This window comes from Tursiops truncatus, chromosome 8 (genome assembly GCF_011762595.2).
Source record: "Tursiops truncatus isolate mTurTru1 chromosome 8, mTurTru1.mat.Y, whole genome shotgun sequence".
Classification (NCBI taxonomy): domain Eukaryota; kingdom Metazoa; phylum Chordata; class Mammalia; order Artiodactyla; family Delphinidae; genus Tursiops; species Tursiops truncatus.
In genome coordinates, this window is record NC_047041.1 from 13,354,266 (window position 1) to 13,378,935 (window position 24,670).

Consider the following 24,670-nt stretch of genomic DNA (forward strand, 5'->3'; position numbering starts at 1 on the left):
CTTTGTTATTTTGAACTTAAAGGAAAAATTGTATTGAGGGATACAAACAGTAAAGTGTCAAACCTTAAGGGAACAGCTCCACATTTTTATAACCATGTTATATGCATACCCTCACGTCATCAGCCCCAGATCAAGTCACGGAGGCTCGCTCAAGCTCCCTCTCAGGCACACACCCCCATTCTGGAACCTCACATAAATGGAATCATGCAAAGCGCGCACTTACGTGTGTGCCTGGCTTCTTTCACTCAGTACGATGTCTAGGAGATGTACCCGTGCAGTGTGCCTCTCCTCGCTGTGTAACGTTCTATCGTGTGAATTTGCCACAGTGTAGCCCTCTATTCTGTCATTAGTGAATACGTGCGTGGTTTCCAGTTTGGGGCAATTATGAATAAAGTTGCTGCAAACAGTCTTGTATGTCACTTTGGAGCACTTAACACTCATTCCTGTTTAGAACGGAATTAGGATTGATAGATACAGCCAAACGGTTTTCCAGTTTATGCCCCAGTGTAAGAGGGTTCTGATGCCTCCACTTCCTTGCCCACACTTGGTATCATCTATCCTTCTAGGTTTAGCCATCTGGCAAGGGCATAGAGGTACCTCGTGATTTAATTTGCATTTCCCCGATGACTAAGGATGTCAACACTTTCATATGACTATCAGAGATTTGGAGTTCTGAAAGGGTCCTAGACTTAAAAAAAAAGTTTTTTTGGAAAATCCATTGTCATGCATTCCCTGGAGGATGGGTTAGTGTCCATCCAGCCACTCTGTGGTCATCTGGGGACAGGTCCCTGTTCTAGGTACCTAGGAGGCCCTGGGGAGGCGGGGACAGGACAGGTAGAGCCAGAGGAGGAGGGAGGATGGTGTGTGCTCTGGAAGAGTCCCAGAGTAGCAGGAAGGAAGGGCCAGCCATTGGCAATCGGGAATTCTGACACAAGACACAAAGCAATGCCCTGTGGCTGAAATGAGCTGTCGAAGTGTCACGATGATGACACTGGGTGGAATTAGCTGGGAAACCTTCATCTGCTCCCCACGATCGATTCCTAAGCAATGCAGTTTTCCTGGAGTTTCACCAAAAAAAGGGCAGGAGACGGTGAGCCACACCCAGATGGGCTTTTCGCTGATGATGACAATGGGTTGGCAGGGAAGTGCAGGTGGTCAGGGCTGGACCGAAGGCAGGAGGCACGTAATGTGCTGGAAAGATGCCTGGACTGGGAATCAGGAGGCTGAGCTCTGCTTCCTCTCTGCCACGTCTCACCCAGTAACTCTGAGCAAAACCCTTCGCCGCTCTGATTTCATGACTTTCTACGTGTGGAACAAAGAACCGGGGAGATGGGAGCTTGGTGGCCTCTCCTGGGCTACCCCTGGAGACAAAGCGGGGCTGGGGTGAGAGGTCCCCTGCAGCCCTGACAGTGATGAATCACCACGCCCCATTCCATTGCCTCTATCTACTGTAATTGATCCTGAGGCCAGGTGTCTGGGGCGATAGTGAGCAGGGGTAGCTTCCAGAGGAGTCTGGCTTGCTGCAGGAGGGGGAATATGGGGGAGGGTGGGCAGCAGCCCCCTCACTGGTGAGAACACCCCACGCCACCCTCCTCTGCAGAGAAGGGACGGATTTGCTCTGCTAGAAGAGCAGAGATCCAAGCCTTTACAAGGTCTGAGCAGAGAAGCGGTCCCCACTGGGAAAGCCACAGTGGGAGTGGGCTCCCCATGTCTCCTCTGACAGCGTACTTAGGGGGTGTCAGCTGCTATGTGTCTCCAGGGTTTTCCTCCGGAGTTCACCCTAGAAAGACTTGGAGTTTCGTTCAATGAAAAGTGTAGGTCCCTTACGTGCAGCTCTTTCAGGAGACATCACAGGCTCACAAGGGAACTGGGGCCCAACGCTGGTTGGTACTGGCCTTCCCGCAGGCTCTGGGTGAGAACGGCACACAGGAACCCCCTGATTGGGAAGACTCACCCTCCAACACCTGCTGCCTCCTTTTAGGTGTTTTCTGCCATCACCTCCCAGCAATCATCCTCTCCCTTCCTGAGCCTGGGTCCTGGGGTGCCCTGCCCTTTGCCCTATCCTTTTGCCCCTACAGCACAACACGTGCAGATCCCAAGCAAGACATCTATCTACCTATTTTAGAATTATAGACCATTAGAGCCAGAGCAACCTCAAAGATCATTTGCCCCAACCCACAACTGGGGAAATCGAGTCCCAGAAGGCTAACAACGGTAAGAATTCCTTACATTTATATAACATTTGGAAATTACACAGTGAATCAAGGGCTTTTACTAATAGCTAAGACTTATAATATCACTCACAAGTGTCAAGCACTGTTCAAATTACTCTATGATATTAAATCCTTACCTCAGACTTAGAATTACTATTACCATCATTACCAGAGAAATGAAGAGAGTTGTCCAAAGTCACAGAGTTTGCTGGGCTTCGAACCCAGGCGGTCTGGCCTCAGAGGCCATGCTCTAACCATTGTACCACCCTTCCCACTGCCTGCAGCCCTCCTAAAGGGCAGAGTCGTGTCCTGACAACAGAGTGGGAGAAGAGCCAGGAGAGGGGGCCACACCAGCCTAACTCCTGGGGGGATCCTGGGCCTGACACAAGTTTCAGCACACAAAGCAGCAAGTATCCCAGGCGGGGATTGACTGAGCTTGTGGGAACCACGTTTGGTATCAGATGGAGTCATCAGGGGCAGGCGGGGCTCACAGGAAAAGCTTCCTGGAAGAGATGGTATCAGAGATGACTTTGGAAAACGAAAGTGATCTGGAGAAGATGTAGAATACCCAGCGTGGGGAGGACCTCCAGGTAAATGTTTGCATCGGGAATCAGTTAGACTAGACCAGGCGCTTTGGGTAGCCGGAGGGCACTCGGCACCCCAGGATCCTCACAGCCAGCTGAGGAAGTCAGCAAGGAACCCCATTTAGCTGATGATTAACCCGGGGCTCAGGGATGTTAAATGTTTGGCCCAAAGTCACACAGGTGGCGGGTGGTTGACTCATAACTTGGACCCAGGCCTTCTGACTCCAAGCCAGGTGCTCTTCGCTCCCTACTGAACCTCCCATTGAAAAGAAACAAAATGCCACCATGGTCACAGTTTTACACCCGCTTATAACTTACGAAATGTGTGGCACACACACAGGCCCCTTTGAGGTGGTACTCCGGGACCCCGAAGCACGGCCTAGGCACACGCAAGCATGGGTGGGCGGGCCCAGTTTGGGAGTCATACAGACCTCGGTTCAGTCACCAAATCTGTCTCTTATCAGCTTGGTGATTTGGGGCAAGTGGGGTAAATAGAGACAATAAGGCCTACTTCGCGGGCTGCAGTGAGGGGCAGGTGTTACGAGGCACGTGGCCTGCGCACAGGCAATACCATCCCACACCTCCCCCACCCAGACGCCCACCCCCAATCCAAGTCTGACCTCTTCCAGTGTTCTTCCCAAGAAGGACCCAGAGTCCAGGTGTCCCCTGTTTCTTTTCTTGAGATTGTTTTCCCCTCAACTGGAGAGGGGTGAACAAATGTATTCAAATCTCTCGGGCTTGCCATGGTGCCACTCAGAGAACTTGCCAGAACTAGCTGTTCCTCTCCTCCTCACCTCCCCAGAAGGGTCCAGATCCTGAAGGCCTCCAGATCTGCTGCGTCTTCCGAACCCCTGGCCCCCAGCGACCCCAGGGCATTGGAGCTCATCCCCCCCGCCAAGCCCAGCGCACCCCCTCGAAGAACCAGAGCTCCTCCTGTGTGCGGTGCATTCCCCACCTTGGCAAGGCTCAGAGAAGCACCATTGAATTTCACAGCATTTTAACGTAGAATTTCCATATCTAAATCCCCTCGTTTTGAGTACTACTCTCAGTATATGCTTGATTTGAGAGATCTGCCACAAGGAGAGGGGTCCTGCAGAGGACCCCTGCCCAGGATGGACAGACGGCTAAAACATCAACACCCGTGACTCGCAGGGAGACAGACACAGCCCCTCAGCTTCTGGCTCTTTGCTTCCAGAATTCTAGCCTTTTCAGGTCTCCTTCCCCACCCAGCCCCTCCCAGAAGCCTCAAGAGCCCCCAGTTTATCTGGCTAATGTGTCCCTCCAGAGGTGTTTCCACTCTCCCTGCTGAGGCCCCATTAACTCCAGAATCACCTCCAGCCACCTCCTCAGTACCCTGCAAATGTGGTCCAACCCTGGAGGAAGGGGCAGGTAGGGGGGATGGGCGTCCACGAGAGACTGAGTCAGGAAAGAAGCACGGGCGCCCTGAGGGTGGAGCAGCTCTGCCCTGGTGGCTCCACATGTGGGTCCCAGCAAGTGTGGCCTCCACCTCCCTGTGACCTTGGGAGAAGCCACTTCTCTCTTGTCCCTCAGTTTTCTCGTTTGCGAAACAGTGATGTTAATCCTTGCCGTGCCTAATTCCTAGGATTACACCAAAGACTCCAGAACGCCAGCGAAAGCCCTTTTGTAAACCGTGAAGTTCTATGCGGAAGTGAAGGACCATCATTATGTAGTGAGCTGTCAAGGTCATTCCCCACCAAGGAAGCATCAGGGCCCTGCTAGAATACCTCCAGTGACAGACCTCACTTCCTCCCAGGGCTTTCTGCCCAAGCTTTCTGCCAGCAGCACTGACCTTCGGAGATTTCTAGTGAGTCTGTGGCTAGATGGTAAATTACCTTAGAAGAAGTAGGTCCTCCATGAACTTGGCCACCCCTGTATGTTTTTATTTCCTATTCTTCTTATTTTCCTAGTAACACTCCTTTTGGAAATGGCTCATCTTGCCCCAGATAAAATAACATGGAAGAAGTTTATCCTCATAGGCAGTGACTGTTGCAGCAGGAGGTTTAGGCAGTAGGTGGGGGGGTGTGTGGGGACCATTATGGGTCCACAATGAGACCCATGGGACCCCTCCCCAAAAACCAGAGCCTGTTCAGAGGGGGAGCAGCGGGGGAAGAGCCTGAAAGAGCTGGAGATGCAGCCCCTTCCCCGGCCATCCCTCAAACCGTGCAGGGGAAGTCCTGGGCTTTGTGGGTGGTGACGGTCCCCCTGGGCACCCACCAAGACTGGGACGAGTGATGGGTCCCCAAAACAGGGAGCAGGGGCTTGGACGATAGGCTGTCTCCGAGACCCCGGGCAGCGTGCATGTCGGGGCGGGGAAGGGGCCGTCAGTCTGCTGTCCCCTCCTCCCACCCACCACTGGCGCCCTGAACCAGCTCCAGACCATGCCCTGGGGCTAAGCCTGCTCTGGAATCCACCGGCTATCGTAGCCTTCAGCCCAGCCCCCAGACCATGCCTAGGAACCGTCTCAGCTGCCCTGGACCTCACATCCTTCTGCTCCGCGCACAGAGCTGATACCATCACGCCACAGTGGGGCAAGGTCAGACGTGACCCTGTCACTCATGACGTCTCATCCCAACCCCAGGGAGACAGGCCATGGCTGTAATGGCTCCAGCCAGACTAGAAGAGAGAGGAGGCTCCCGCAGGGCCACCCTGACCCCCTGGTCTCTCCCGCTCCGCAAGGGACAGTGGAGGCTCCAACAGTGCAGGAAGTCTCTGTGCTGTGCCCAGCAGCTGAGAGTGGGAAGGGGGCTGGGGAGCCTGCCTGAGACGTCAGGTGACACCGACCCCAGCCCAGTGAGGTTTGGTTTCTGTGAGGACAGAGCCCAGGGCCCCTTGCTCTGTCCAGGCTTCCTACTGCTGGGTGCTGGACCGTGGCTCCCGAGGGCAGCAGTGAGGGGTAATGAAGGAACACCTGCTGGGGCTGGAAGAATCTGGAGCTCACCAGAGGTGGTCAGTCCCTCCCCCACAATCCAGGCAAAGGAGGGAACCAACATTGTGCTTCAATGTCGGAATCGCCGAGAACACCACTGATGTTAGAACACTACTATTGCTGCTGCTACAAGTCATAGAGGCCGCTCTACCCCAGGAGCTCCGTGTGTGTTATCTCACTTATTTCTGCCATTTCTCCACTTTACAGAGGAGAAAACTGAGGCTCAGAGCAGCTAAGGTCACAGCACTAGAAATACTGGAGCATCCAGGCCATTATTTTCCCCACTGCTCTGTGTGCCTTCTCAGATTTGTCCTTCTTTCCCCTTCAAAGCAGCCCTTTGTGAGAGAGGGAGGAAGGAGTTAGGAGCTGACAGATAAGGGGAGAGGGCACCCAGGGGGGCGGGAGGGAGTGCCCAGCCCAGCCCACAGGGTGCATGACAGACAAATGGCTTCCCTGTGCCCCCCGGCCCTCCCCAGCTCACTGGGCAATAGCCTCGCTCATCTTCCTCCCTCTGAGAGGGCTGGGGCTCAGGGTCCTGCCTGGCAGGGTCCCCAACAGGGAGATAGTCCCTCTCCCCCCAGGAATGTGCGTGAAATCCCAGTAACCCTCTCCAGCTGGGCCCAACTTTGCAGAGGGCTCTGGGAGCAAACCCTGTGGCGAGGAGCGGGCTTCTGGGAAAGTTAGCCTCCCTCATGTTCCTTTTTCCCCTTAATGACAACTCAAGGTGTGATGGGCTGGGTGGGAGGGGCTGGGACCCTGGTGACACTGGGGAGAGCATTCCAGATGGCGGGAATTCTGTGTGCAGAGTGGGAAGTGACCGCCCTCAGCCCTCCCCAAGGAGTGTCACAGTCTCTCTCTCTGTGTCACACACACGCAAATGTAAACATACACATACACCCACATACACACGTATACACCCATACACATATATATACAGACACCCATACACACATAGACTCACACACACATACACTCACACACACTTGGATGTCCTAAGGCTCGCACAGGCCTAGACAGGTTGGCTTTGCAGATCGTGACCAGCAAGGGACTAGGGAAAGCTGAGGGCGGGGATGAGAGCAGGCCACAGGCAAGATTAGAGGAGGGGTCCCAGCCCGAGCTGCCTGGGAGTTGCCCAAGGAGCAGACACGTCCCCTGCCCTCCTTGAACCAATGCTTATTAAGCACTGAGTGGCGCAGGCACTGTGCTGAGGGCTCTGACATGCATTAGCTCATTTACATCTGACAACAACCCTGTTGTGATTGCCATTTTACAGGTGAGGCTCAGAGAATTTGAGTGACTTGCCCAAGATTCTACAGCTAAGTAAGTGGCACACTAAGGAAGGAGCTGGCCTGTCTTCCCCCGCAGAGGAACAGGGAGAAATCCTCATCAAGGCCGCTCGGAGCTCTGCACTGAGGACCCGGACACCTGGGTTCCTACCTCACTTCCATCATCAGTGAGATGTGTGACCTTGAGCATTTTATTAAATTTCTCTGAGCCTTCAGTTAGCCATCTGTCAACAGAGGCAATGGGGTGGGGGCATCAAATGAGGTAATTCAAGTAAAAGCACATGGAATACAGGTATGGTATCACATATATGATAGTAAGCTATGGTGGCCACAGGTGTAATTTGGCCCAGCATGCTAGCTCAGGGAAGAAGCCAGGACTCCAGGGAGGGGAGAAGCAGCAACATCATCACCACCAACCTCATCATCACCACGAACATCATCACCACCATCAACATCATCACCACCAACATCATCACCACTATCAACATCATCACCACCATCAACATCATCATCACCAGCATCATCACCACCAACATCATCATCACCAACATCATCACCACCATCAACATCATCACCACCATCAACATCATCATCACCAACATCATCACCACCAACATCATCATCACCAACATCACCAACATCATCACCACCATCAACATCATCACCACCAACATCATCACCACCAACATAATCACCACCATCAACATCATCACCACCATCAACATCATCATAACCAACATCATCACCACCATCATCATCACCACCATCAACATCATCATCACCAACATCATCACCACCAACATCACCACCATCAACATCATCATCACCAACATCATCACCACCAACATCATCACCACCATCAACATCATCATCACCAACATCATCACCACCAACATCATCATCACCAACATCATCACCACCATCAACATCATCACCACCATCAACATCATCATCACCAACATCATCACCACCAACATCATCATCACCAACATCATCACCAACATCATCACCACCATCAACATCATCATCACCAACATCATCACCACCATCAACATCATCATCACCAACATCATCACCACCATCAACATCATCACCACCATCAACATCATCATCACCAACATCATCACCACCATCAACATCATCACCACCATCAACATCATCATCACCAACATCATCACCACCAACATCATCACCACCAGCATCATCACCAACATCATCACCACCAACCTCGTCATCACCACCAACAACATCATCACCACCAACATCATCACCACCATCAACATCATCACCACCATCAACATCATCACCACCATCAACATCATCATCACCAACATCATCACCACCAACATCGTCATCACCAACATCATCACCACCATCAACATCATCATAACCAACATCATCACCACCATCAACATCATCACCACCATCAACATCATCATCACCAACATCATCACCACCAACATCATCATCACCAACATCATCACCACCATCAACATCATCATCACCAACATCATCACCACCAACATCATCATCACCAACATCATCACCACCATCAACATCATCATCACCAACATCATCACCACAAATATCATCATCACCAACATCATCACCACCATCATCATCACCAACATCATCATCACCAACATCATCATCACCAACATCATCACCACCATCAACATCATCACCACCAACATCATCACCACCATCAACATCATCATCACCAACATCATCACCACCATCAACATCATCACCACCAACATCATCACCACCATCAACATCATCATCACCAACATCATCACCACCAACCTCGTCATCACCACCAACAACATCATCACCACCAACATCATCACCACCAACATCATCACCACCATCAACATCATCACCACCATCAACATCATCATCACCAACATCATCACCACCAACATCATCATCACCAACATCATCACCACCATCAACATCATCATCACCAACATCATCACCACCATCATCATCACCAACATCATCACCACCAACATCATCATCACCAACATCATCACCACCATCATCATCACCAACATCATCATCACCAACATCATCACCACTGTCAATATGCGTTTATGGAGTAGCTAACAACAAAAATAGCAGCCATTTACTACATATTGACTGTGTGCCAGGCACAGTGCTAAACACTTTCCATAATTCATGTGTGCTGCAGACAGATGACATGGAAGTCAGAGGTGAGGGAGAAACGAGGGCAGGGCTGCAGAGCCCAGAGCCCCTGGTCTCCATCCAGAGGGGCCAAAGAAGGTGATTGCAAACTGACCTCCACCTGAGTGCAGAACCAGAGAAAATTCTGTGGTCAAAGGCTTTCTGCACTAATACTAACCCACCAGGGCAGATGCAAAGGTGAAGGGCAACCCAGCCCAGGGCAGGGGGAATGACCAGGAGCCCACCTCAGGGAAGAGGGAGGCAGGGTCTCCCAGCAGCTCCTAAGGTCAGCCTCTTTGGCCTGTAGCCCAAGGCAAGGAGAAGGCAGAGACCTGGCTGAGTCTGAGTCGTGCTGGCCAGGTAGTCGTGCTGGTTGCATCGGGCTGAGGAAAGGGCTCTGTGACTCACTCAGTTCCAGGCCTCTGAGTGGGCTCCCTCACCACCTGGGTCACAAGAAAGCACATGAAAGGGTGCTCTTCTGTATGGACTGAGCAAGGGAGGAGAGGGATGTATCCCCTCCTGGGCAAGGAGAGAGGATATTCCCACAGCCCCACATTGTGATGGTGCAGCAGCCACCCCACTTGGAGTCATGGGAAGAAAGCATTGAAATGAGAGAGAGACAGGGAGACAGGGAGCTGGAGCAAACTGAACACAAGGACTCGAGTCCTGGCTGCCCACCTCTGGCCAGCAGGAAGGAGCCACTCCCGCACCCCTGGGCTGGAGAAACGGCCAGAGGGACTCTGACCCGGTGGGTGGGCGGGCCCTTGGCAGTGAAATCAGCCCCACCCCCAGCCAATCCTACCTACCAGCATCCGCGCCGAGTCCAGACACCCAGCTTCCTCTGAGCTCCTGGTCCCCCAGAAACACCTCTTCGGCCTGTGCCACAGAAGGCGAGCAGATGGCGGACCGACCCAGGACAGCTTCGTGGGCAGGAGGGCCAAGTGCTCCCCAAGGAGACCTGGAAGGTCAGCCCACAGAGAGCCCGGGTCAGTCCAGCTCCTGAGAAAGCAGCATCTCTGTCCCCAGGCAGGGGCAGCAGGAGAGAGGGGTTACATTACCTATGGATAAAACCTAACCTCTGAGCCAGGTCCACTCCCTACATACCTCTCTCCAGATTCATGCCCTGTCTATCCTCTTTTGAACCCAATTTCCAAGACATAGCCAATGCTTGGAATTTCCCTTATACACCCCACGTCTCACACACGTGTCCCTGCAACACTCCTTATCCTGCCTACAATGTTCTCCATTTATTCTCCTGGAGAACTCCTATTATGCTTTCAAAACCCTGTTCAGAAGGGCCCTCATCTGTGAAGCCAAGAACTCCCAAAACTAATCACTCTCTTCCCTACACCTGTCCTGGACCTTGGACAGACTTCTCTTGGGGCATGAATCATAAAATAGAGTATTTGTATACATGTCAGATTTCCCCATTAGCCGGGGGTAGAACCCCCAGCAGCTGGCACAGTGCATGGCAAATGAAAGGTGTTGGGATGTGTTTATGGAACTGAGCGGGGGACAACAGGTAGGCAAGTGAGCAGGCTGTGAAGCAGGATGTCTGGGTCCACTGCCCATCACTGAGCAAAGGCTGGGACTCAGGACCAACGAGGTATGGCTGAGAAGGGGGGTGGTAGGGAGAAGCAGACTGAGACTGTTGGACCCTTGGGTGGGACCTAAAGCTCCTCCCACCCCCACCATGGGGCCTCAGGGCAGCGGGCTGGTCTGGTTCCAGGAAGAGCCAAGAAGCCCCTGACTGTCACTGGCCTGCAGCCCCCTTGACAAAACCCAGGTCTGTGTTTACTTCCCAACTGGGGATTTCAGTTTCTCAGTCTGAGGGACCCAAAAACCAGGCACGCTGTCCCCAAGTGACAGGTGAGAGCACTGAGGCATAGGGGATATCACTGGTGTGACCCCAGAGACAGGTAAGAAGGAGTTGGTTGGGGGCCATCCTTGAAGCCTGAGCCAGGGCAGATGCAGACTGCATCTGGGACGCAAAGCGACCAGCCCCTGCTGACAGAGTAGGGAAAAAAGGGACTTCAGAAGTCGACCTGGATCCAATTCCAGCTGTGAAGTTCCTGGCTGTGGGACTCCAGACAACTAACTTAACCTCTCTGAGCCTTTTTAGTAGAACAAAGCCATGTGACCAACCTCAGCCCAGCACCCAGCCTGGCTCACAGCAGATGCTCCCGGGAGGCCCCTTGCCCCCCTCTCCCTCACAGAGATTCCCAGCTCTCCCAGGCCCTATGCTCCAGCCCTGGCCAGCCCCGCTGCCTGCAGGTGACTGGTCCTGCCCTAAAGCCTTTGGAGCTGGGGAACGGATTTGTCCCGGTGTAACCAGAGAGTGTCTGGGGGCTCAGTTCCAGGGCTCCAGCTGGGGTCAGAGCCAGGCCCCCACCTCACAGCTGTCAGGGGGAGGAGGCCCGGAGACAAAGCAACTGGGAGTGAGGGGATAGGTAGGGCTGTGTCTGGTAAGGGAGAGGGGGTGGCAGTTCCATGCATGTGAGGGACCAGGACTGCTAAGAAGACGCCATGGCCTGATTGGGGAATGTTACGCAGATGCAGGTTCCAGGGCCGCTCAGCCACTGACAAGCTGGGTGACCCTGGGCGAAGCGCTTAACCTCTCTGAACCTCATTTTGCTCACTGGGAATAGCATTATCTAATGTTGCAGGCTTGATATGAGGATCTAACCCCAAATCAGCCAAGGCGCCGGGCAGCGCCTGACATGTTGGAGACTTCAGAATGATTCTCCTCTTTGCCTTCCCCTTTTCTCTTCCCCATCTCTCATTTTCCCTCCACTAGTATTTCTTCCACCAGGGTGGGGCCCTCCATGTGGAGCAGGCAGGGCCCAGGGCCTCCAAGGGAATTTGCACTTATATTTTGAGAGGGACATGGAGAGAGGGCAATTTGAGGGAACAAAATCAGAGTTATCCACTCTGGCCCTGGCACCTTTGAGGCCCTGCCCGCAGTATCCCACCCTTTTTGGCCCTTGATTTCTCTAATGACCACTTTAGTGCCTTTACAAACTCATTTGCATATATTAGTGTTTGCACTGTAAGCATGCTATAAGGCCCCTTAGAAGGATGGCTGCCTCCCTGTCTTGCTGAAGTGGCCCCAGAGTCACTGAGGGGGTGACGGGTGAGAGAGCGTGGGAGAGGGCACCCGGGAGCAGGGAGCTGAGGGAAAGGGCTGACGTGAAGCTGTCTCTCCCTCCCGCCTGGATCCCACACAGGGCTGGCCCACCCAGCTGAGCTGGCTATGGCAGGAGAAAAACGTGAACTTCAGGAGCCAGGCAGGGTATGTGCACTTATGCATCTCTGCTGCTCAGGGTCAGAATAGTGCCTTGGAATACAGTAGATCCTCAATAAATGCTTGCTAAACCAAAGGAGAGGCAGAGTCAGAGGCTGCAGGAGTGGATAAAGAAGAGGGACCAGAAGGAGATGATGGTGGGTGCTAAGAAGCTAAGGTTTAGAGAAAAGAGGACAAAGTTTGTTTAATTGATTGCAGTATCCCAGCCCGAGAGGTCTGTGAAAGGAGAGGAGAGATGGGGGAGGGTAAGGGTCCATGGAGGAGTCTGAGGTTCCTAAGTCCCTGTGATACACACACGCAGACACTGCCCTCCCAGCAGGACCACAGCCCACCAGCTGTGGATGGATAGGTGCTGGGCCCAGAGCCTTTGCAAAGAGTCCTCCTTCCAGTCACGGTCAGGAGTCCAGCCAGAGGGGCTGCAGATTCACTGGGAGCCAATCTGTTACGGAGGACTCTGTCAGACAGCCCCTCCTTCAGGGCATTGGAATGGAGCAGAGAGACAGAGACAGAGAGAGGCAGGTGCTCGTCAACCCCGCTTTAGGAAATTGGCTCCGTGATGTTTATTGCAAACTGCAATTTAGCATCTCTATTCAGGAGCTCTCCTGTTTAATTACGTATAATACGTGTGGGGAGGAAGGAGGGAAGGGAGTGCATATGATTTTCTCCTCAGTCCCTTCCTCCCTGGTGTTGGGAAGGTCAGAGGTGAGAAACGGAGCCCAGCAGAGGGAGGGAAGGGAAAGGCCTGGCGTCATCCACGCTTCCCATTCCAAGCCTGGGCTGGCAGGGCTGGCCAGAAAGCAGCAGGTGCCCCTGGCCACACGTTCAGTTCCAACAGCTCTGGTGTCCTTGTCTTCAGGGACCTCCCCCAGTGGCCGCCCCTCAGGCTGAGAAATCATTCAACAAAACTTCACAACTTCCCAGGCCCTTTTCTTTCCAAGGCCCAGAGAGCCTGGGTGATTTGCCCAGGTCATCAGAGACCAAGCTGAGAGGGATTGCCACCTACCCCAGCCCCACTTCCCACCCGTGGAGCCAGGGCTCCCGGAGCAACGCCCGGGCGGGTCCAGACAGCGGGGCGGGAGGCTTAGTCCCCTCCCCTTAGACTCCAGCCCTATGTGTTTTTCAGCTTCTCAGGCACTGGACAGACTAGGTTTCCCCCAAGGATCCCCATTCATCCTCAAGCTCCCATCTTCCCCTCCCCAGATCCTCACACTTTTCCAGAGCTGGGAGGGCAAAGCACCAATTAGTTCATTTGCCTGTTTAATTGGGTAGGAAGGGGAAGGAAATTAAACTCCTCAACAGAGATCTTCCCTGCAGGGCCAGAGATGGAATGAGGGTGTGGGGACCCCCACCCCTGAGCACCTCTGAGCCTGGCCTGTGTTCCCCAGCCCCCATTCCCACCTCCATGCCCCAGATCCCAAGATCAGAGCAGAGGCTGGGATTACAGGGCCCTGGGGAGCCAGCATATGAGGTCTGTCCTGCCCTAACTGGGACACCCCCCCACAACTGGAGCATGATGGGGGAGGGGAGCTGCAGGTGAAGGGGTTAGGGCAGGACACCGCCTCAGCCTCTGATTCTTACTTTTTGCCCACCTCTCTGACTCCAAAAGTTTTCTTTCTCTCCCTCTCTTCTCTCTATGTCTCCCTCTGTCCTACTCTCTCATCCTCTGCCTTGGTCTCTTGGTTCCAGAAAAACCCCTCCCCCAGGGGGGCCCAGGAAGTATGGCCAGGTTCCTGGGGTGCACCGCGGCCGTGGTCCTCATCCTCAGTGTGGCTCTCACTGTCTTCTTTCTGTATCACCGGCAGCAGAAGAGCAGGCTGGAGGTGGACGGGGGCGGGTGAGTGCAAACCAGCCCATCCTCTGTCCCCCCAAACCTCCCCCACCCCACCCGCTGCCCACCCCCATGGGCTCCTGCTGAAGCACTCGGACTTGTAAGGGGCTCAGGGCTACCCCGCCCCCCGAGGCCCTGTCTCCTCCTCCTGCCGCCTGAGAGGTGGGAGGGAGACCCTAACCCTCCTGCGGTAGAGCTGAAGCCTTCGGAGGGCTCGCTGCGCACAGGCACCTCCCCACGTCTACGCTGCTTACGAAGATGCATTTTATCCTCTCAGCAGCTCTGAGAAGTACGTGTGCGATTATAATCCACGGTTTACGGTGAGGAAGCTGAGGCATAGAGGTGAAATGCCTCACACACGCTCACCTTCTCCCAGCTGGACCAGGGTGAGCTGAGTGGCCAGCAGGAACTCGCCTCTGACACCAAGTTCAATGAGGCACCAAAAACCTCCATCATTGTGAGAAATAATACTCTAATGCAATATTTTAAAAATATCCAAATGAGGGCTTCCCTGGTGGCGCAGTGGTTGAGAGTCCGCCTGCCAATGCAGGGGACGCGGGTTCGTGCCCCGGTCCGGGAAGATCCCACATGCCGCGGAGCAGCTGGGCCCATGAGCCATGGCCACTGATCCTGCGCGTCTGGAGCCTGTGCTCTGCAACGGGAGAGGCCACAACAGTGAGAGGCCCACGTACCGCAAAAAAAAAAAAAAAAAAAATCCAAATGAATGCCCAAAATACACAATGAACAAAATATCAACACTTTAAATAAAGACAGGATCAGTAATACTGATTTTTCTTTTTGCCTCAGGCTCTGATATGGCTTGGTGTGGCCCTATTACGTACCTTGTCTTTACTTAAAATGTTGATATTTTGTTCGTCATGGATTTTTGCATTCATTTTGGTTTTTTAAATATTGCATTAAAACATTCTTTATCGCGATGACTGAGACTTACAGCACCCCCATAGGCTTTGCATCTGAGGCCTCAGTCCCCCCGCCTTGGTCCCGGCCCCCGCTGAGGGCCCATGTGGATTTCCCACTGTCCTTCAAGCTAGGACACCTGACTTACTTGGCTCTGGGCCCAGGCTGGAGGGAGGGACAGGTTGGGAAGATGGGCGAGCCTTTCTCAGCTTCCATCCCACTACGCTGAGTAACCATCTCCCAATCTCTGGCCACTCAGGAGGCCACCTGGGCCTCCTGAGCCCGGGGCCATCCTTGCGAGGGGGCCTCCGGGACCAGTAACTGTCAGGTGGCCTGACTGGGGCAGAGACCCCCATGTGAGCCTCATTCTGTTCCCCCAGGACTACCCTGCCCTTCGCCCAGAAGCTGGAGCCTTCTCCCAACAGGCAGAGCCACCTTGCACCTGAGGACATCCAGGTGGGCCTGGGTGGCTCGAGTGAGGGAGGGGGTTGAAAAAATGGGCTCAGGGTGGGGGCCCAACCTGAAGGCAGAGCCCTCCCAACTTCATGAACTCCTGGACAGTCCCAAGTGCACCACTAGCCCTGGCCAGTTCCAACAAGGCCAGCTCCAGGCTAGAGACCGTGGTCAGGGCTTTCCCCTCCTCTACTCTGAGAAATGACACACTAGGACCATTCCTACCCAGGCCCCCCACCACCACCCCGAGGGGAACCTCTTTTTCCACCTCTCAGATCATTCATTTAAAAATAACCATTGATGCGTGGCCCCGGGCTGGTCAGAGAGAGCCTGCAAAGCCAACGGCTCAGGCTGCCCTGTGCCGCCCAGATGCCACCAAAGTGGTGAATGCAGGATGGGGGCGCGTGGGAACCTAGGAGGGGAATCCACGTCCCTCCTGGAGGGCTGCCTGGAGCAGGCCCGTGCAAGAGTCCGTGCAGCCGCTCAGCCCCTTCTCTTCCAGATCCTTCGCCTGGAGCCTGGGAAGCAGCATCCCCAGCAGGAAGAGGAAGAACTGCAGAAGCTGCCTGCCCAGCCCCCCTACTATGGTCTGGGGACCTCCCCTCCCTACTGCCCCTTGGTAAGGACCTCTGAACCTTGAGGATGCTGTCCCCAACCCAGCTCCACCCGGCCTGGCCACAAGCCCAGCTGCCTGAGAGAGCAGGGGGTCAGAGGAGGCTGAGGAGACTGGACAGGGAGGGCACAGGACAGCCCCCCGCTGAGGGGGGGAGGCCCCTCCTTGTTGCACCACCACAGGCACCGTGACGACCAGGGCAGGAGGGTGGGGTTTCCAGCGAGGGCAGAGCCCCAACCTGATGTGCAGCTCTCCCTCCCCCAGCCCCACCCCTGGTTCGGTACCCTGCACCCCAGTCCCTGGACCTGCCAACGACCACCAGAAAGCCAGCCCCAGCCCTTCCTCATGGTCCCACTCCCAGCTGCTCGGAGGGCCGGCGTCCACTTGAATGGCTGCCACCTCTGCCCAGAGCCCACTCCTTTCAGCGGACTTGGGGCCAGAGCAGTACCCATACAGTGCCAGTCCAGAGACCCAGGCCAGACCGCCTGGGCCCAAAGATAACACGTTCTCTCCTGGCACTAGGGGGAGAGCCAGGTCATGGTCTCCACAGCTTTGCCATCCTCCCTCTCAGTTGGAGGTGCCAAAGTGAGCCCGTCCTGAGATGCCGAATCCTGCCCCCAGGGAGGTAGCTATCCCAGGGTGCCAAGCCCAGAGGACCCACCCAGCGCCCCCTTATGATTCTACGCAGGTGGTAAGAAGACTACCAGCCGTTTGTAATTCCTCAATCAACCTCGAGGCTGGGAAGTGAGTTAGAACTCACAGTGGACACAAAGTCCATTCTTCACACAGCGGCTGGACAACCCCTTCCTGTGTGAGGGTGCCCACACCCCCGTGTCCCCGGCTGGACTGCCTGGCCCTGCCGGTTCCAGCAAAGGGAGTCTAGTGACAGTTCTGAGCACGGACTGCGTGCCAGACACTTTGCTGAGACTTTTCAAACACGACTCTGTTTAGCCCTCACAGCAATCAGTGTGATAAATCCTATTATTGCCCCCATTTTATAGATGAGGAAACTGAGGCTCAGTGAAGTGACGAGGTTTGCCCAAGGTCATCCAGCAAGTAATTGTGGAAAGCATCGTTCAAACCCCTGGTCCTCTGGCTCCCAAGTCCAGGCCCTACCACACAGCAGCCACGGTGATGGCCACACCTGTGGGGAGCTTACCTGGAGAGGCTTGAAGAACCTCAGAGTGGGCGCCAGCCCGGGCAGAGCCCTCCAAGGCCCCAGGCTTCCTGCGCACAGCAGAACGCCCAGCTCTGCTGCCTGGCTGCCCCTCAGCTCTAGGGGCCTTGAGAGCCGCAAGGTGGCCCTGAGAGCTTGGGTTTAGAGTCCTGAGTGGGAGATCGGGTGTCACTTTGGGCCACACAACCAGCACCTGGCAGGGTGGAATCTCCCACCTGGAGAGCCTCATCTTACCCACCCCTGCCTCAGGACAGTGAGAAAACACTTTATCCCCAGGCCTGAAAGTGGGTAAGGTAGGAGGGAGTGCGGAGACCCCAATGTTTCCAGAAAAGAGAAAGTTATTCCCCCTCAGGATTCTCCAAATCAGCCTTCCCCTTCCTCAGCGCAGCCCCGAGTTAGGAGTCAGTAACCTTGTCAGAGCCCTGGGTGAAAGGAGAAAGCGGGGGAGAGGAGAAAAAAAACAGGAAAGGGCGGGCAGGGGGCCTGAGGCCTGGGGGAGAGGGAAGATGATGGAAGGGAGTGATTTGGAAAGTCATGGAAGACTCCAGCGGGATCTCCTGAGGAGTAGGCCCAGGCTCGGCATAAAGATCGCCGTGATGTAATGGGACAGCTGCAGCTGGCCCTAATCCCCGCTAACGACTTCTCGGCCCTGCTCTCTGACTGCTGCCCCCTCCGCCTGGCATGCACAGCCCTCCCTGGGGGCACGGCGGGAACCAGGCCAAGCCTGGCAGCTCCAGCTCCAGGACAGCCCCCGCCCACCACCATGACCCCTCCTCCCGCTCTTCTCTTTCATACAAGCCCCAGACCCCAGCACATGGCTCTGACCCTGTCCCCTCCCTGATAGCCTTGCCTCCCCAGGTTCTACCATATTGGATTGACAGAAACCCCAAATGAGTTGAAGCATTCGAGACACAAGGCGACTACTTGGGACGAAGAGCAGAGTGGGCTAGTGTCCACCACCTCGCCACGGGCAGGAGGGGCTAGGTGATGGGCACACTCTGTGTCCTGCACCCAGAGGCCACGGGATTAGGGCATCAAGGTGGATGGACGCTTGGGAGAATGGCCTGTGGGGTGGTGTACGCAGGTCAACTCCGGCATCCTGGGGAGGCGCTGGTGTTGTTGCCAAGAGGAGTGTAATTCCTTTTGGCTTACAGAGCAATTGCCGGGCCAGGAGAGGATTTATCCCCGGCGCTCGGGTTTGTTGGCAGTGCAGCTTGTAGACAAGTCACATTATTGATGATGTCATCAATTCTCCTTCCCAGCAAGTAGTGAGAGGGAACCAGGCAGATAGCATGCGCCATTCACCGAGGCAGGGCTCTGGAGGGGAGGCTGCAGGGGTCTGGGGGGCCAGCAACCAGAGGCTCGTCCCAGCCCAGTGGCCCCAGCCTGGGTGGCCCAGGCCCCATGCTTCCCACACACGCCAGGGCACTAAGCAAGGTGTGACCCTCCCCTCAATTTCTGTCGAGGTTTCTGGGCTAAGAGTCCGCTCAGGTGGCAGGTACAATTTGAAGAGCTGGCTGGCTCAGGACTAGATCTCAGGGAGGACTTCCAGAGTCTCCAAAGTAGATGTCTCGCAGTGGTGGGAGGAAGAAGCACTGCCTTACCTTTAAGGAGAGGGGCTTGCATCTCCTCAGTCTTATGAGGATGGATAGCCCAGGCTAGAAGCAGAAGACCGGGTGCAACAACATTTGGAGGGATGGAGTTCTGAAGCTTTTGTGTTGGTTCAGGTCCCCCAAGAAGGAGACGCCAAGATGGAATCAGACACACAGAGTCATTGGGGGGGACACCGGCGAAGGATCAAGGAGGGAGGAGAAGTAGACGGGGAGGGGGGAAGGAAGGAAGGTTGAGTAGGAAGAGTCTCGAACGGCCACACTCTCTACAGAAGCTCTGGGCAGGCCACAGAGAGCCCTCGAGCCACAGCTGCCATTAGAGGAGCCCCGCATCCCGCAGGGATGAGCTGCACAAGGTCCCCATCACATTCGGTCATTGGTGGGAGCAGGCTGGGGAAGTGTGGGTGCAGCAGAAACGCTGAGGTGGATCCAGAGGGGTGGCAGCTCGCTGCTCACAGCAGAAATCTAAGTCGTGTGTGCCCACAGCTGCCACGGGTCACCCTGGCACCCTGGGGATCTCCACCTCCATGATTCCGGGGCCTCTCTTCCTGAGGGTGTAGCCCCTATTGCTCCAGTAGATCTCAGGGCCACAACTGTGCACATCCTCTCCTTCCCGAAACCGTTCTAAATTCCCCTCGCTCAGCTGTCACCTGCCTTCATTCCTGAGGCGTCTGAGCCCTCGACGACGACACCCTTCGCAGCCCAGGGCTGTTGCATGTGTCCGTTCACAGCTAAGGCAGAAGAGGCCCAAGTCATCACCCATGCCTGTCACATAGCCCTCCCCGCCTCATGTGTGACAGCAGGCTGACCTCCTCCTGCCCGTCAGGGCCAGTTCCACCTGCCAAGATGTGACTCCTTGCCTGCTGGCCTGGAACACGAGGAGTCCAAGTGTGCCCAGCAGAGCCCAGAGAGGCAGGGATGGGAAGCACACCATCCCCACACTGGGTCACTGGGAGTGATGGTGAGTGGGGTCACACCTGTCTTCATCCCTTGTATTCTTCCTGCTCGGGCCACAGCGCCATGTAGAGGCCTTCCAGAGTATTGCCACCGAGCTGGCATTTCAGCAGGCATTGGGAGCTACAGCGGGGCTGCCGCGTGATGGAGCCTAGGGTGGTCGACAGTGATCCTCTAGCATCCTGTGCGGCCAGACTGAGGAATTAAATGGAGATAAGACAGGGACCCCCATCCCTGCATTCTTTAGGGCTCTACGACAACACCGATCTCTCCCCGACCTCGGGTACTATATCACTTTTGATTGACTCTCTTGGCGGGGGGGGGGGGGGGGGGGGGGGGGGGTGCGGGCAGTCGCAGAGGTCTCCACTTGGCCCTTGGCCCGCAGACCATGGGCTAAGTGTGGTGTCAGCATGTCAATTCCACTCCTGCACTGGGGAATACCGTATCCCCAGCAGTGAATTTGCCCTGTTCTCTGCGGTCCTTGCCAGGCTGTTGAATCCCATATCCTGAGAAAGTGTCCTGCAGGTCAATGCAGTCTCGTTTATCCCCCCAGATCCCACCCAGGAATGCTCGCCTGGCTTCTGCTGGAACGTGCTAGAAGTGTGTGCCACCCCTTGCTCCTTGGGTGTAATCTCTCCTCCCTCATCAGGTCCCGCTGTCCCCAGCTTAGTTATTAGCCTGGCAGCCAGGAACACAGGTAGGGGCAGCTCTCAAGGGGGGCACCTCTAGCCCTGCAGGGCAAGCCTGGAATGGTGTTAGCCCTTACAGGGGAAGGCTGGGCACCTCCATGTGCTCTGAGGGACACATCCTCCGGCAGGGTGGGGGGCTCCTATCCATTTATCCTCAACACAGTTTCAGAGCTGCAGATTTTTCCAGCCGGAGCTCGCACTTAGCATAACAAAGCCGGCGTGCCTGAGCATCTCTGGGGCCCTGTGATTCCCGCTCTCAAATCCTACATCTGCTCCGCCGCTATGTCCACTGCTCCACAGCAGGAGGAGACGGGGCCTCTGCGGAAGCTACCTGAGAGGGTCTCTAGCTCTCACATTGAGTCTTTAACGGTCAATGGCCCTCAGTTTCTCATGAGCCCTCTGTAAGTGCCAACATCACTAAATAATAACCAGCCAACTCTGCCGCCCCTCCGGCGTCACTTCCCGGGCATCTCAACGCCTGATTCACTGTGCCTGAGAGAGCGTCCCCTCCACCATGATGTCCTCCCAGGCCCCCGCTGGTGGAAGCTTCACCACTGGGCTGCCACACTGTGCCAGGGACTCTCCGGGCCCTCCTTTCCACTCAAGGTGGGGCCTCCTTGCTGCGAGGCAGTGAGTGAGCCAGGCCCAATCTCCACTCTCCCTTTTGCATCTATTTTCTCAGACACTCCTGGTACCACTTTTGATCACCCGAGGCCTCCAAGAAGAGACAGCAAGACGAGATTTGATGTACAAGAGCTTCCTTGGGGGAAACACCTGTGACAGATAAAGGGGCGGGGACAGGAGAAGGCGGGGCAGGCTTCTGGCCTCCACACAGGTCTGGCCCTGAGAAAGGAGAGGGGAAGGAAGGAGGGGCCTCAGACTTCAGCTCAGCTCTGGGAAGCTTGCCCCGGGCCAAAGGGGAGTCCTCAGGCCAGCCTCAGAGGAGGCCTGCCCTTCAGGAATGGGTCTCCACCAGGACAGCCATGCTCGGTCACTGGAGGGAGGAGCCAGGGGACATGAGGCCTCTGCAAATGCCATGGTGGATCCAGCCAGGCGGCAGCTGGGTTGTTGTTCAGCCACGCTCCCCACGGCAGATCTGAGCGCTGCGTGTCCATGGCTGCTCCAATGACAAAGCGGGGAGTATGGGAACTCCAGGGCAGGAATGACCTTGGGATGGAATTGATGGTTGAGTTTGCCAGGGGCCAACTCAGGGTGAGACTTCTACCAGTTCCCCAAACTTATACCAAGAGGTGTGTACCTTCTGGGATGAGATGGGGAGCAGAGCCTGAGAAAAGCTGGTGCCTGGGGCCAGAGACACGCCTGGCCTACAGGGTGCTGACTCCCTGACCTGTCGCCGAAGTTCCCCCAGTCCAAGCAGGAGTCTCGGGGCACTCCTCCCTTGCCTCTTTGAGATGGATTCTTTTAAGACAGAAGGCAACGTGCCAGGGCTTCCAGGGCAGCCCCACCTGCCCTGGAGAACTCCCCTCCACCCACCTGCATGAGATGGTCCCAAAGCACCTTTGCCATCACCCCATAATCTCCCAGGCCTCTGTGGGGATCAGAGCCGAGTCTGCTCCATACAGATGGCCCTCAGTTGGGAAGGACCCATGTAGAGAAGTTACTGGGCCCACTGCTGGTGGTCTCTCAGCAGACAGCCTCGGTGGGGATCCCCCTGAGGGGTCCCTGCCTGTGTCTGGCAGCCCCAGGACACCCCCGGCCTCACATCCCGCTGAAGCACCTGTCCACAGGCAACCTCATGTTGATGGGAAGGTCAAGAGGTGGGGTCCGTTCATCCTGCCACCCCTGGGTGTGTGGAATGAGGACACCCAAGGTGTGGCATCCGTCCCCAGCCTCCGCAGGATGGTCTTCACACCATCCCAGAGTGCCAGCCACCCTCCCACCTTATGGGAGTCCCGACTTGTGGCGTCCACGCTCCGCCTGCCTCCAGGGCCCCGTGGGGACAAAGCGAGTCAGGGCTTTCGCCCTCAGCAGCTCCTACTCACATGCCGCCCTGCTTGCCTTGAGCCCACGTGCCCAGCCCTGGGCCACCCTCATCGGCCCTCCAATTCATGGCTTGGGAGACAGACCTCCCATCTGTTCAGCCCCCTTCCCCTTCCTCCTACCTCTGGCCTCTTGTACCTCCAACCTCCTCCCCCGGACCCCTTCCTCCTGGAAAAGAGGTGTTTCCTCCACCCTCACCTCCAGGCAGGCTCTGGAAGCACAGGGGGCTGAGGAAGGAAAGGGATCAGGGCGTGACTTTCACTTCTGAGAAATCAGGAGCTAATTGCTCTAATCTTAGCCCAGCCACGTGTTCCTGACTGCAGTCACGGATGGGCACCAGACAGGCGCTGCTGAAATCAGGACACTTGCCCTTCCTGCCATGCAGGCAGCCCCGCCAAGAGGCAGAGAGTGGGCACCAGCCTGGGTCACAGGAGCCTGCCTCGCATGACGTGGAGCCCTCCTCCCTGCCCTCCGACCTGGGGAGAGCCCTCTCTCCCTCGGCCCCTGCTCTGCGCACAGGTCCATCCGTCTGCCTGCCTAAACGTCGGCAGTGAGCTGGGGAGAAGCTTGTGAGGAATGGTCCAGGGCTGAGAGCTGGAAGCTCCTCAGAGGTCACGGATCACTTTGCCAAAGGGGAAACCGAGGCCCTGTGAGGGAGAGGGGCCAGGCACAGCCATGGCAGGGGCCGTCGGTAGAGCTAATGCCCACGCAAGGCCGGGAGGGTCTCTGCCCTTTCAGCTTCATGGCAGCCCCTGCCCTCCGAGCCCTCTTATCCAGTAATTTCCAAATCAACTTAAGATCAAGTAATACAGAGCCGCCAGAGAGCTCAGGGGGGAAGTTGGAGCTCGGGGTTCTAACAACAGTGATTCACGTAATGAATTGTTTTATTGTTTTATTTATTTAGGCTCAGGTGGGTTGAATCATCTGACCAGCCACAGCAAGTGGTCCAGCTGCAATTCAAAGCCAGGTCTTCTGACTCCAAGCTTGACTTTATGCCACCGCTGCTCTGCCAGCTACTTCCATGTGACCTTGGAAGGTCGCATCACTTCCCCCCTCCTGGCCTCACTCTCTTCCCTCTGCAAAATGAGAGGGGTGGCCCAGATAGTCTCCAGGAGGCAAGTGCAGTGGGCCCAGGAGCGGGACCCACCCTCCTCTGCCCATCCCCACATCAGTCCAAGGGGACACAGCGTAGCGGAGCATATACAAATGCTTGGGGTGACTGATTGTTTTTCTGGTTCTCTCTCCTTCTCTCCATACTGTGCAATCCTCCCTGGTTCCCTTTTCTCCTCACGCACCCACCTCACTCCCACACCTCCCCATCTCATCCCGACTCCTGGCCCTGGGGCGCTTCTTCTGGTCCTTACTCCCCTCCCCCACCCCCTCCTGCCATCTCTCCCTTCTGCCTCATTCCTAGGGCTCTGGTCCAAAGAACACTGACATCCACTATGCAGAGCTGGACACATCAGCCCTGGAATTCATGCCAGGGCCACGGAGCACCATGTTAGGGTCTGAAGAGGTTGTGGAATATGCCACCATCTAGCTGAGCCCACCCTAGCACACGACCCCTAGCGGCCCACCCTGCCTCTGGACCACAGGTACACGCTGCCCACTACACTTCCCAGCAGTGCAAATGCCCAGCTGCACAGAGGCCTGGAGTGATGCAGAGCTGGGGCCTTCAGTGATGGATAAAGGGGGGTGGGGGGGAGCCAGACAGGTGCAGGAGAAGGAATCCTGGACCAGGAGCCCAGAGGTCTGGAATGTAGTCCCCTTCTGCCACCAATGTACTGTGTTACCTTCATTTCCCCTTTTGGAACCTCAGTTTCTCCACCTGTGAAACAGAGAGGTTGGAAATAATCTCTAGGGCTCCTTCCTGTTCCAGCGGCCCCCATTTATCCTTCTGCGGGTC

At 55.7% G+C, this 24,670-nt stretch overlaps 1 protein-coding gene across 1 annotated transcript in view; it reads left to right on the forward strand.

Moving 5' to 3' along the window:
• The window catches only part of NECTIN1 (nectin cell adhesion molecule 1), a 92,110-nt gene extending 75,750 nt beyond the window's left edge, over positions 1 to 16,360 (forward strand). Inside the window, exons 6-8 of the mRNA XM_033861917.2 lie at positions 14,208 to 14,355; positions 15,648 to 15,723; positions 16,223 to 16,360. Coding sequence (XP_033717808.1) covers positions 14,208 to 14,355; positions 15,648 to 15,723; positions 16,223 to 16,360 — 362 coding nt within the window. The remainder of the gene's footprint in view (positions 1 to 14,207; positions 14,356 to 15,647; positions 15,724 to 16,222) is intronic.
• The last annotated feature ends 8,310 nt before the right edge of the window (positions 16,361 to 24,670 follow it).